Raw genomic sequence first — 14,406 nt, 5'->3', positions numbered from 1 at the left:
GAACTACGCTCTGTTTCAGTCTCACTTGATTCTGAGGAACTACTTTGTTTGGCGGAAGAGTAATATTTGTACTAATATAATTACAACTTATTTGTGTTTTATTTTGTGAAACCCTGCTATGCATATGATGTAACCGTTTTATAAACGCCATAAACCCCAAGAAGCAGTGTGTTTATTGCTTTAATTTGTTATCCATTAATTTTTTTTATTGACTTTTTTACAAGAAATGCATAAAAATGGAAAAGTACTTTATAACTTTTTATTCAGATGCCCAATTATAGTTATTGCAGTCCTTATTAGAAAACTAATGGTTTTAATGGTTGAATGTTTCGTTTGACTTTCGGCCTTCTGAGAGAAATTGAACAAATTTGGGTATGAAAACACAAATTCATTTTTGACATTCCTTACTTCTGTTCAAAATGTTGAAACGTTGAGAACACTTAAAAAAGAAAAGTCCAGATTAAAAGATGGTCGTTGAGACAAAAAGACAGGTGGTCTAGTAAATTTGTTAAGCACTGTATGTGTACTTGACTATATTTATAGAAAAGCCCTTTCACAGCTCTCATGTTTGCAGCCACATTGAGAAGAAGACAACTGGGGTGCTGAGATAATCATCTAGTGGCCTGGTTAAATAGGGCTTAGCAATGAGGAGTGTGTTTTTAATAAGAACTTAAAGAGCTTGTGCTGTAAAGGCCAGACTTCTGTCAGAGGATCCAGAGGAGAGCAAAACAAGTGAATGTGCTTATTTGCCAAAGCCCCACAGACTTTACTCCATATATTTTAATGTCAAACTTTCATTAAGAGCATCTTATCTCCAAGTACTCCCTGAAAGAAAGTGTGACGTAGTACACGTCGGTCAAGCTCAGGCTTTGATACCGGTCACCTGATCAGTTGTACTACAGCAGATCCTGATTCACCTTCAACACTATTAGGAAAACACCTTTCCGCTGATGACAGTTGGATTGGATTCGGGTTGCCCCTGCTGCTGCAGGTGTCTCCTCACGTCGGTTCTCACAACAGTTTGAGGATTCCTGAAATCTGACTTAAACTTTTCTTACTTGGCCTACACCTGCCAGCACCGGGACTGGGGTAGAACCTCCCAAACCCAAGATGAGTGTCAAAAAGGAAGATGTGGAGAAGTTCTTGGATGGAAATCCAGGTTTTGCCAGGAGCTATTTCGACCAAAAGCTCAAACCGGGTGCCGTGGCCTCGATCCTGCGAATACCAGAGTCCAAAGTGGATGTGGAGACTTTTAAAGACATAAGCTCGGTAGAAGAGGGAGCGATATTCTACGATCTCATTACAGATATGCAGGAGAACGTAAATATGGAGAAAGTGATTTTTAAGATCTTGAAGAGGATCAGTGCTCTGATCCATGCCGACCGCTGTAGCCTGTTCATGTATCGGCAGAGAAACGGTGTTGCTGAGTTGGCCACACGACTCTTTAATGTTAATAAAGATTCTGAGCTGGATGACTGTGTGGTGGCTCCAGATTCTGAAATCGTCTTCCCTCTTGATATTGGTATTGTAGGACACGTTGCCCAAACCAAGAAGCCCATCAATGTCAAGGATGTTACACAGGTAAGACACAGTAACTTACTATCTTTACACGAATACAAATTGTAGATGTACTGTACATGACTATGAATTTATAACTCTATTTTACAACTATTGTAGTATGTTTATGAATGCAGGTATGGTCAATCCTTATTTTCAGGCTTGCCAAATCCTCTTGACATAATCCAATTATATCAATATTCCATGACCCATCTTCAGCATGAAGGATTATTATACCTTTGGCATTTATGAGATGCACAGCTCTTTAGATCAAATTTACTCCTATAAAACTGTACCCTTTCTGTCGCTGAGGTGCATGGTACCCTTAAAGGTTTATCTTTGTACCTTTATGGGTATACAACACATTGAAACATTGTGCCTTTTGGGATACAATATTATACCCTTAGGACCAATTCTGTACCTCAAGGAACAATTTTGCACCAGTTAAATTTTAGGGGTACAAAACAGTTATCTATACCTTTAATGGTACACTAGGTACAGTAATGTAGGCCTACCCAGTGGCAGCCGGTGACTTCTTTTTTCAAGGGCGCTCAATGCAAAAGTTCGTCACAACATGTATGTAGCCCATCATGTGTGGGGTTTGTAATTTCAAAATATGTGTTCGGCACATGGAGTGAACCTGTGTGCATTACGTGTCTTGTCAAAATAAGTGCCTGCTGCAGACGCATCTAAAAGGTTTATGATAAAAGAGACACTCGCGTTTGTCAGATACTCGCATAATCTCATGCGTAATCAGAGTTCACTGTTAAGGGAGTGTCTTGTGTGTATTTTGTGAACGTGAGCGTATCTTTTATCATAAACGGTTTTGACGCGTGTGCAGCAGGCACTTATTTTGACAAAACACGTGATGCACATGGTTCACATGACGCAACAAACACATAATTTGAAAACACGAGCAACAAGGACACACCCAAAAACGACACATTTTTGCTTACATCTACAAAGTGGCAATTTTAACATGTTATAATAAATTATCTACCGTATTTTCCAGACTATAAGTCGATCCGGAGTATAGGTCGCATCAGTCAAAAATGTGTTTTGAAAAAGGAAAAAACATATATAAATCGCACTGGACTATACGTTGCGTTTATTTAGAAAATGATTTCACAAAATCCAAGCCGAAGAACAGACATTTAATCTGAAAAAGGCAAGTTATTCAACTAAACAATAGCACAGAACAGCAGGCTGAATTGGTGTCCGTACATGGTAAAGTAACATAAACAGTTATTTACTCGATACACGATAGCATACAGAACAAACCTGAGAGGCTGAATAGGATAAATTAACACGACAAGCCAAATCAAGTTCAAAAAGGTCACGAAGTCAATCGGCGGCACTGAATCCATTGAATTACATAAATACAGGAGCAGCATAGAGCGGACTCTCACGGCTAAAGACAGTAATGGTTTCTCTTGGTTCATATGAAATCATTTTGACGTATAAGTCACACCTGACTATAAGTTCCAAGACCCGCCAAACTTTGAAAAAAGTGCAACTTATAGTCCGGAAAATACGGTATCCAGTCGCTGTCCTTCCAAAAGCTTGTATGTCCAAATTCACTCTTTTAATGATTTCAAACTGTGTTGTCTAAGTTAACAAGCACTTTTAATACTTTTTATTGATGGAATATTTGCAAAACCTCTGACAAACATAAAGAGTGACCAATAATAAGAGTTATGAATAATGAAAAAATGAAATTCACAAAATATGGAGATACAAGGTTTCGTAAGGACAGCGATGATATGGTATTTTGAGCTAAAACTTCACATATGTACTTACGGAAAGGCTTGTTATAGTCACGCAAAATCGTATTAATTTATTCATGTCCATGGCCCGAAATTCAGCTTTTTTCATGCCTTGAGCACGAATAGCTTTTTCGTGACATTTGCACAAATTTCTATAAATAGTTTTTCGTGTCCGTTGCATGACTTTCTTTTTCGTTTCTTTTTTTATGTATTGTTTTCTAATTGTTTTTTCCTATTTTCTTACCATTGTCGCTTGGGGTTGTTGGGGGTTAGAATCACTTTCTGTTACATTTTCAGGCATCCAAACCCAAACTCTTACTCCAACTCCAGACGAGAATAGTTTTAAAAATGTAAGAAAAACATGTAGAAACCAGTACATCCTAACCCAAACCCCAAATCTGACCCCAACACCAATCAACAATAATTTAAAAAATGAGAAAACAATACCTAAAATGACACGAAAAAGACTTTTTTGCTCAAGGCACGAAAAAGCTGAATTTTGAGCCATGGACACAAATAAATTAATAACATTTTGCGTGACTATAACACGACTTTCCGTGAGATCATGTTGATTAAAACAGTGTGTAACATTTATGACAAAAGCATCTTTGCTTTTACTCTAGGATAGTCACTTCAGCACTTTTGTTGATAACCTTACTGAATACACTACACGCAACATCTTGGCCACACCGATCATGAACGGGAAAGATGTTGTCGCCGTCATCATGGCTGTTAACAAAACCACTGGACCTTATTTCACAGATGAAGATGAGGATGTAAGTCTACTTGTCCTTCTTTCTACCATCCATTATAATGAACACAAACTGAGCATTACTCAAAATAGTGCACCTTTTGTTGTTTAAAGCTTTTTTTAAAGTACTTAAAAGTTGGCTCTCTGAACCTGAAGATTTTTCACCTGAGCTATCTACATAACTGCGAAACACGTAAAGGACAGGTCAGTCTATATTAACTGCACACAATATAAATGGTGACAACAAATAAATAATAAATGCTAATACCTTTTATGTATCTCATTCATAGCTGCTGTTGTGGTCAGCTAACAAGGTGTTTGAAGAACTCACAGATATTGAGCGGCAGTTTCACAAAGCTTTATACACCGTGCGAGCCTACCTCAACTGTGACAGATACTCTGTAGGCCTGCTGGACATGACCAAAGAAAAAGTGCGTTGATCAAAAGAGTAAAATTTCATCATGTGTCTCTCCATAGGTCCGGTTTACATTAATGCATTTTTTTATTTGTTTTTGCAGGAGTTTTTTGATGTTTGGCCTGTGTTGATGGGAGAGCAGCCACCATATTCTGGCCCTGTAACTCCGGATGGAAGGGTCAGCTTCAGTTTTTAAATTTTTACACCTAAGCTGTTTGAAATGCATTTAAAACAAATGTTTTTTTTTTGCTTAGGAAATCATTTTCTACAAAGTTATTGACTATATTTTGCATGGAAAAGAGGACATCAAGGTCATACCGTAAGTTTTTCTTCTGATGTGCTACTTTATTTCCAAAGGATGCATTATATCATACTTGACATTTAATACAAAGTGCATGTTAATATCTGGTTGCTAAAACCTCTTATTGTTTCAAAGAAATCCACCTGCAGACCATTGGGCACTGGTTAGTGGATTACCCACATATGTAGCAGAAAGTGGATTTGTAAGTGACAAGTGACTTCTCATTATTTTAGGAATGAAATATGCATGCAAATTACGATTAAGCATATATTTATTGTTTTTATTGCATATTGCATGGTAAAGATTTGCAACATCATGAACGCACCCGCCGAAGAAATGTTCAAATTTCAGGTGAATATTGGTTGCTATCTAAATTTTACTGTTTAAATTCCCCTTGCTTTGCATTAAAAACACATCTGTTGTTTCTCTAGACGGAAGCGTTGGATGAAAGTGGATGGACTATCAAGAATGTGCTTTCCCTGCCTATTGTCAACAAAAAAGAAGAGATTGTTGGCGTTGCAACTTTCTACAACAGGAAAGATGGCAAACCATTTGATGACCATGATGAACAACTCATGGAGGTATAAATGACTGAAAACTAAGTGAGTAAAAAGAAACATTACCTGTTGATTCATGGAAAGATGTATTTGTCATCCTAAAAAAGGCCTTGACACAGTTTCTGGGTTGGTCGGCACTCAACACAGACACCTATGACAAAATGAATAAACTGGAGAACAGGAAGGACATCGCCCAGGATATGGTGCTGTACCACGTCAAATGTCGAGATGATGAGATTCAAGATATACTTGTAAGTTCCTTCAGAGCCTTTTATTACTTGGATTGCACTTTTGTGTCAGCATTGTCTAAATCGGTGTTTCTATTCTAGAAAACAAGAGAGTATTTTGACCGAGAGCCCAAGGACTGCGATGAAGATGAGCTTTTGGAGATTTTGGTACAATATCAGCGTACTTTACCTTTACTATATTCCTTTAAAAGTAAAACTATTTTAAAGGGATAGTTCACTCAAAAATGAAAATAATGTCATTAATGACTCACCCTCATGTCGTTCCAAACTCGTAAGACCTCCATTCATCTTTGGAAACACAGTTTAAGATGTTTTATATTTAGTCCAAGAGCTTGTTGACCCTTCATTGAAAATCTATGTACGGTATACTGTCCATGTCCAGAAAGGTAATAAAAACATCATCAAAGTAGTCCATGTCACATCAGTGGGTCAGTTAGAATGGATTTAAGCATCGAAAATACATTTTGGTCCAAAAATAACAAAAATTTGGACTTTATTCAGCGTTGTCTTCTCTTCCGAGTCTGTTGTGAAGCGTATGGGCCAGAACAAAGTCATGAGACTGTAGTGACGCGGCTGACGTGTTATCTGGTGCGCCCCAGCTGTTATTTTTATTGATTTTTTTTGTGCGCCCTGGCTTCGTTTACAGTCTGAGGGAGACGCATGCTGTAAGTTTGGAAAAAAAAGTTTGCAAACATGTCTGAGGATAACACCTTCATCTGCATCACTGCAGTCACATGACTTTAGTCTCGCGCATGCGCTTCACAACTGACTGCTATAGTTGGGTCCCCAGTGATTCTATCAACCTAGAAAATGTGAAAAAGATCAACCCAGTAACTTAGTTTTGGTAAACCATTCTCTGCAAGCATGTGAAAAAAAAGGTCTCCCCCTGTGATGTCAGAAGGGGATAATGCCATCCCTTAATCTGCACTATCCAACCACGGCACTGCCATTTAGTGCAGAGATCAGCTCATTTGCATTTTAAAAGACACACCCAAAACAGCACATTTTTGCTCACTCAAGTGGAAATTTTAACATACTATAATAAATGATCTATGTGGTATTTTGAGCTAAAACTTCACATATGTACTCTGGGAATACCAAAGATTTATTTTACAAAAAAGTCTGGTGAAATGTCCCCTTTAGGTAAGAAGTCTGATTTTCAAACTTCTCAGATACATAAGATTTTACTTGCATATGTGTTTTTTTTTTTTTACAGTGGTTTATCTGTTTCTCATAATGTGAGATCACTGTTTGACTTTGTTCATTTGTTATATATCATGCAGAAGAAAGAGCTGCCTAATCCAAAAAAATATGAGATCTACGCCTTCCATTTCTCAGATTTTGACTGCACTGAACTGGAGCTTGTAATGTGTGGCATCAAAATGTACTACGAAGTTGGAGTGGTCAAAAAGTTTCAGATCCCTCAGGAGGTAAATGCTGGATGATGATGGAGACTTCCTTAGCAACATTTTCTTTGTGAAATTTCAAAGAAATTATAATTTGGCTGTTGTGTGTTTTAAATAAGGTTTTGGTGAGATTCATGTACTCGGTGAGCAAAGGCTACAGGAAAATCACATATCACAACTGGCGACATGGCTTTAACGTTGGACAAACCATGTTCACATTACTCACGGTATGATCATCCTCGGCGTCAGTACTAAATGCATGTTGATTCGGCTGTATGCTAATTTTCTATGCCACCAATCAGAACTGCAATTGTTTTTAAACTAATTTTTGAGCACTACCCCTTATCCGCCGAATTTTATTTACGGCCAAATGGGGAGTGGCACAGAAATGACACATTGCCCCTTTATTATTGCATCTTTGTTCTAGTTGTTCAAAAATATACATTTTATCATGATAAATGTGAGAAAATGTTTCTTTTTTTATGGAGCCAGACAGGCCAGCTGAAGCGCTATTACACAGATTTGGAGGTGATGGCCATGATTACAGCTGGATTTCTGCATGATATTGACCACAGAGGCACAAATAATCTCTACCAAGTGAAGTGAGAGGATCATTACTATAACCACAACTAGTTTACTTTACCTATTTCTTGATTTCTGCTTTTAAAGGTGCCATAGAATAAAAAACTGCATTTAGGCATAGAAAAATAATAAGAGCTCTGTACATGATAATGACATATGGTGAGCCTCAAATGCGTTTATTACCTAATTTCTGATGTAAACCTCATGCTGGAAAACAGGCCAATCTCAGCATAACACGAACTGTGATGTAACAGTCGAGATGTACTCCCCAACATGTTAACTAATGAGAGGTACTGGCATGAGCCGCAGAGCCAATCCGAGCAAACCTCAACATTATTATTCATGACCCTTCCAAATAGGACAAATATAGACCATTTCATTTAAACGACAAATACTAGGGTTGTAAATGGACATTTCTGGATAATTTTTGCACTTAATGAAGTTACATACCTTATATGTAAATATCAAAGAACAATTTAACTTTTCAATGCATTCTTTGGCACCTTTAATAAAAAATATTTATCACACTAATTTTTTTTTTATCAGGTCCCAGAATCCTCTTGCCAAACTGCATGGATCCTCCATTCTGGAGAGGCATCACTTGGAATTTGGCAAATTCTTGTTAGGAGAAGAGGTATGAGCAAGTTGAACAACATAAGTCTGGATGGTCTCTGTGCTCATTTAATTTTATACTAACATATTAATGTTTTCATAGTCTTTAAACATCTTCCAAAACCTCAACAGAAGACAAACAGAACATGTCTTCCATCTCATTGATATTGCCATTATTGCAACTGACCTTGCCTTGTACTTCAAGTAAGTTATCACAAAGCTGTATATGATAATGACATAATGTAACATTTTCAATTTCACAATGACATAATGTTCAACAGTTTCATTAAAGGGATATTTCACCCAGGGATGGGACTTCTGTCATCATTTGCTCACTCTCATGTTGTTACAAACCTGTATGAACTTTCTTTTTACTCTTTTTGCCAACTATGGAAGTGAATGGGGTCCACGAACGGTTTGGTTACAAAAATTCCTCAAAACATCCTCCTTCATGTTCATCAGAAATGTATACAGGTTTGTAACAACATGAGAGTGAGTAAATGATGACACAATTTTCATTTTTGGGTGAACTCCTTTTACGAGGTAGCCTGGCTCCGCCCTCCTACGTGCTTCCGCTTAATTTTATTTCGCTTCAGCACAACGTCTGGGACTGCTGTGTAGAGTTTCATTTTCTCCGGCAAAAATCTGCAGGTCTAATCAGCGAACAGAGGGGGGTGGCTAAGAACGATGACGTTGAGGTCGTGCGCCAGACTGAGTTACATACGTCACGACCAAACGTTAGCGATTTGTTAGGGCAGATTCAGAGTGACTCTGGGCAGATCCAATAGTTTTAAACTTCAACAGAGGACCCACCTTAACGGAAATAACGCTTTGCAATGGAGCGTGGCCAGACTCTCTGTACAAATGAAATGAATGTACGAGAGTCTGGTTGGACCAGGCTATATACGAGGAGGCACGTATGAAAAACCCATCAAAACATTATCATATGAACCTATGTGCATTGCGCGTCATGTCAAAATATGTGCCTGCTACAGATGCTTTGTAAGGGTTTATGATAAAAAAGACGTTTGCAAGATACTTGCTTAACCTATTTTTAAAGAGCAACTATGGTCCAATTTACGATTTTACATTTCCTTTGGTGTGTAAGTGTGTATTAGTTCATGGTAATGATATGCAAAAGGTACAAACCCCAAAGTAAATAATGGCGTGAGTTATCGTCTCCAACGTAAATCCCTTTTCTTGGACTACAACAAACGCACGGATAGGACAGTTTACTTCCTGGGATTGGTGATGTAGACAAGACCGACATTATCATAATTCCTCCCGCTTGGACTCAAAGCCTGTAAGTTAACTCCTGTTAGCATTGCATTGTGACCGAATCTTTCAAACATGGTAAGGAGCGTCACATTTCCGGCTGACGTCAGAGGTATTCAGACCAATCATATCGTACAGATTACTGTAGCTGGCCAATCAGGGACACAGAGCTTTTCAGATAGGTGAGTTTTCTACAAAATCAGAGCATTTGAGGAAAGCAGTTTATCTGGAGCTCCAAAAATGTACTGTATGTGGAAAATAATGTTTTTTTACCATAAACCACGTGATTCGCGAACACATTGTATTATACCAAATATTATACCAAATACACAAAATTACTTAACACTGTCTTATAGAAAGAGGACAATGTTTCAGAAAATTGTGGATCTCTCAGAGACGTACGAGGATGAGAAGAAATGGGTGGACTTCATGTCTCTTGAAACAACAAGGAAAGAAATTGTAATGTAAGTTTTCCACATTTCAACATTTTCAGCATAATCATTTGTGCTATGCATGTTTTTCATATTTGTATTATTTTACCAGGGCTATGATGATGACAGCGTGTGACCTCTCAGCTATCGCAAAGCCTTGGGAGATTCAAAGCAAGGTATAGGAGACAGAATCTTAAGAAAATCCAAACGTTAGCGCCTCTTTAAGTATATGAAGTATGATTTGTTGACTGTGGTTTGTGGATCATTCTGCCTTCTGCATCCCATAGGTTGCCCTTTCTGTAGCAGCTGAATTCTGGGAGCAGGGTGATCTTGAGAGGACTGTCCTTGAACAACAGCCTATTGTGAGTTTCTGCTACTTACATCTATTAAACTCAAGTTATGACCTAACCCTATGAAGTACCTTGGTGTGCCTCCATGCAATGTTAGTCACCTACAGAACCAAAACGCCTTTGATAATCGTGGCATTTAAAAAAAGCTAATATTTTGCCTGTCTTTTGACTTGGTCTAGCCTATGATGGACAGGAACAAAGCTGCAGAACTGCCAAAACTTCAGTGTGGTTTCATCGACTTTGTCTGTACTTTTGTATATAAGGTACCTTTATGGATAGCGTTTTTTTGTTTTCAGGATTGAATGTCACAAAATATTAAGTTATATCCAGTTATATATAATATATCCAGTGGTGTCTCGTGACTTCTCTTCCGAAAGGCGCAAATTCAAATTCTGTTCAGAGTGTCATTTGTGTTGCTCATGTTTTTAAAATATGTGTCCGTTGCGTCATGTGAACGTTTTTTGTCAAAATAAGTGCCTGCTGCACATGCATCGAAACTGTTTATGATAAAAAAAGACGCTCACGTTCACAAAATACATGCAAGACACTCCCTTAACAGTAAACTCTGATTACGCATGAGATTATGCATAAACCCTTTAGACGCGTCTGCAGCAGGCACTTATTTTGACAAGACACGTGATGCACATATGATCACTCGACACGCAGAACACATATTTTGAAAAAAGGAACCACACACATGATGGGCTACATACATGTTGTGACGAACTTTGCATCGTGCACCCTCGAAAAAAGAAGTCACCGGCCGCCACTGAATGTATCGGTCACCAATTGTAAATTCGCAATCTTCCCCACTGTTTTCCACAGGAGTTCGCTCGCTTTCACAGCGCTGTCCAGCCAATGTACGATGGGATTCTTAACAACCGGAAGCACTGGAAAGAAAAACAGGAGGAATATGAGGCCAAACTAAAGGAATTAGAGGAGGCAGCTAAAGCCAAGCAGGAAGCAGCTGCCAAAAATGGTTTGAGCATTGGTTTTTCTACTAATGTTCACTGATGTTTAGTAAACATCTAACCATAGCTTTTTTATAGACCGTTTCAGCAGTAACAACATAAACAAGTGTTTGTCGTGGTCCACAATTAACTTCCGGTAAACTTAGCTAAGAATAAATAACAACAATGTACTTTAAACATAGTTTATTTATATAACAAGCAAAAAAACAACAACACATAGATTACCTAGGAAACCAAAACATTTGTTATTTTCGACGAGGCATTTATTCAAGATATCAGTGTAGCAACTAGTCAGACCATTAAAAAAAATGAAACCGGAAGTAAGGTTCGGATCCAGACGTGTATCACGTGCGTCCGATGAAACCGTCTATAGCTTATAGTTATGCCTCTAGTCAGACAATTTTAATGCAGATGTACATCCTCAGAAACAGAACTGTACAGTATGTTATGATATGAAGAGTTTCTTTGCAAAATGAGATAAATCCATTTTTTAACATTTTTCTCAAAACATGTTTATTATTATGTTATCATGTTATTATTTTGTTTTATGATGCTACTTTATGCTGTATTTTTAAGTTATGAAGGTTTAAGTCAAAACAAACCAACTGCAGTTGCATTGAAATGAATTGGAACGCACAACCAAAAGATTTCTGAACAATTAAAAAAACGGTGGTTATCTCGTTTTGCAACTAAACTCTTCATATATTGTATCTTATTCTTAAAATAGGAAGGTTTTTGTGTTTATTTCTCTACAGCTGCAACTACCAACAACACCAGTGGGTCCAAGACGTGTTCAGTTTGCTAAAGAAAGAGAAGGGCATGGAGGGCAACAGATGAGAGAAGCCCTATTGACATTACACGGGGTACAAAATAAAGATGGACAAACACTATCAATGCATGTTATCACCTGTTAACCAAAAACAGGCCAGTTGTTGGAGTTGTAAAGGTGATTTAACTTGTCTAAACTTTGAATTTAGTTACTAATTCATAATGTAACATTTGGGTCAAAGTGTTTGGTTAAAAACATTTTTATTGGGATATTAATCTGTTATATTTCACTTCATCACAAAGCAGTCTTACATGCTCTATAGAAAAATTCAGAGGTGAATGCAAACATTGTATAAAATGATGTAATTCATAATAATTTAATGTTAACCAAGACATGATTGACCAGAATGATCTCTTCTGGATGGTTCATTTATCTTTACTGGTAAATTAAATTATAACTTTTTATTATTGTTATTGTAATAATGGTTCATCTATTGTAATAAGAAAATCTTAAACTGATGGGTAACACTTTATTTTACGGTGTCTTTGTTACCCATGCTTCATGTAATTATTATAGTAATAACAGTTAATTATGCATAATTACATCCAACTAACCCTAAACCAAACCCTTATCCTAACCCCAACCCTATAGTAAGTACATGTTGTTAATGATTATTACTTAGTACTTAAACAAATAATTACACTGTAACAGTGATACCGTAAAATAAAGTGTGACCAACTGATGAATCTGCTACTTTGCCCTGGATACCCAAGAACACAAAAGTCATCATACACGTGACGACACCTTTCATTGAAGTGTTTACAGTACATTTTGTCCTTCTTCAAGGAATCACACCAAAGCTGATGAATTAATGGTCAGTTTGCTAAAAGTGAGAAGTATTTCATAGGCAAAAACATAGTGCACAGTAAATGTTAATTTCTGGGAGTGTTGATGGCTTATGTAAAAATTGTAATGCTATTAGGTTAACATTGTTTTTTATGTAGTTTTCCTTTTTCCAATTAAGTTGACAGTTAATATGCAACTGTCTGTCTGATTGATATACATCAAGTGCTGTCATGGGGTGTGTTTTAGTGGGAAATGTCATATTGGGACATGCATTCACACAGAAAACTAATTCCAGTGGCCTTGATGTAGTAATTCATCCAGTGAGCTCTCAGCTGACCTGATTATTACACTGAACCTTGAGAAATGAACTGCATGTAATTACATTCATAAAGCATAGACATAATTTATTCGAATAGCAAGTTGTTTCTCTTTCACTGGTTCTCCCTAAAAAAACAAATTATGTGTGTAAATATACCAATTTATCATCTCAACTCAAAGGATTTTGTAGTTTGTAACTAAAGACCACAAGGATGTGCTGTTACCGCATGCTTTTATAATGAATTCTGTATGCTTATTAAAAAGCTCACATACTTTAAAGGTAGAAGAGCAAAGTGCATTGATATTTAAATCAATGTGTCAGATTTGAAAGTGAAGGCCAAGGCTTGTTTGACACACATTATATTCACTTGCAGAGCAAGTTTCATCACTTCATGATAAGAATTTGCTTAACATGATTCATGATCAAATACAATGCTATACCATTCCCAATACACCATTAAATATGGGTGATTTATGTCAAACATATGAATATTTTAAGCTTCACTTGTATGCTCAATGCTCATGACAATTAAAGCAAATATATTTTTATGAACTTTGTGTTGACTTGGTATGACCAGGTAATATGATTTGGCAAAGCATAATGCATTAACGGATAGTTTATCTAATTTGAGGGCTCTTTCAGTCGCAATGACCTTTGGTTCTCTTCACAACACTTTCTGCTCAGTGACTCATTCACTAAGAAAGCCTCTTATCTCATGAGACCTCTCAGCAGTTTCCACCCTGCCTTTCCTAGTTGTCTAAGTGTTACCTGCAAAGGTTACTTGAATAGGTACACATCCAATTTTTTTGTCTTGCTGGAAATCCTTACAGGACATTTAATGCCTGGGGTCAATATCAGTATCAATATTTATTACAACTAACAAAATAAATAGATTTAAGTATATCTGAAACTATGTTAAAGTATGCTTGCATATAAACTATGTAAAGCATTTTGTTATAAAATAGTAAACTTGCTTATTTAAATGAAAAGTTGTGGAAATGCAGCACTTCAGCTGAGTAGCAGTGAAGCAATGGTGCAAAATCAGCACTTTACTGTATTGGCTTGACCTAAATCCTGGGATTTATTCTAAACCATGGAAGGGTTATACAACTTTCCTTTATTAATGTCGCTATAGAAGTGCTGAAAATAGAAAACGGTCTGCCACGCATTTTCAATATTACCTTATCTGTTTCACATTTTTCAATTTTCTTTTTGCTGTAAAGGTAAAAGCGAGTCCCTATGCTGCATAT

General features: G+C 37.0%; 1 protein-coding gene across 2 annotated transcripts; it reads left to right on the top strand.

Moving 5' to 3' along the window:
- The first annotated feature begins 315 nt into the window (after window positions 1-315).
- On the top strand, window positions 316-14,395 carry pde6b (phosphodiesterase 6B, cGMP-specific, rod, beta). 2 transcript variants are annotated; one of them, XM_055180976.2, is made up of 22 exons: window positions 319-1,581; window positions 3,947-4,099; window positions 4,189-4,278; window positions 4,365-4,505; window positions 4,593-4,667; window positions 4,744-4,808; window positions 4,926-4,992; window positions 5,094-5,141; window positions 5,222-5,371; window positions 5,455-5,598; window positions 5,677-5,742; window positions 6,879-7,025; window positions 7,121-7,228; window positions 7,494-7,603; window positions 8,130-8,217; window positions 8,299-8,399; window positions 9,827-9,934; window positions 10,014-10,077; window positions 10,189-10,263; window positions 10,431-10,514; window positions 11,077-11,230; window positions 11,978-14,394. In XM_055180976.2, the coding sequence occupies exons 1-22, from the start codon at window positions 1,111-1,113 to the stop codon at window positions 12,025-12,027; spliced, it is 2,559 nt and encodes an 852-aa protein (XP_055036951.2). In that variant the 5' UTR covers window positions 319-1,110; the 3' UTR covers window positions 12,028-14,394. The 2 variants fall into 2 exon arrangements, with proteins under 2 accessions (XP_055036953.2, XP_055036951.2); XM_055180978.2 differs by lacking the exon at window positions 10,431-10,514 and having other exon boundaries at window positions 316-1,581; window positions 11,978-14,395.
- Window positions 14,396-14,406: the final 11 nt, after the last annotated feature.

This window comes from Misgurnus anguillicaudatus, chromosome 9, assembly GCF_027580225.2.
Source record: "Misgurnus anguillicaudatus chromosome 9, ASM2758022v2, whole genome shotgun sequence".
In the NCBI taxonomy this organism is placed as follows: Eukaryota; Metazoa; Chordata; class Actinopteri; order Cypriniformes; family Cobitidae; genus Misgurnus; species Misgurnus anguillicaudatus.
Note: the sequence above shows the minus strand (reverse complement) of the source record. Positions and strands in the feature narration are given on the sequence as shown.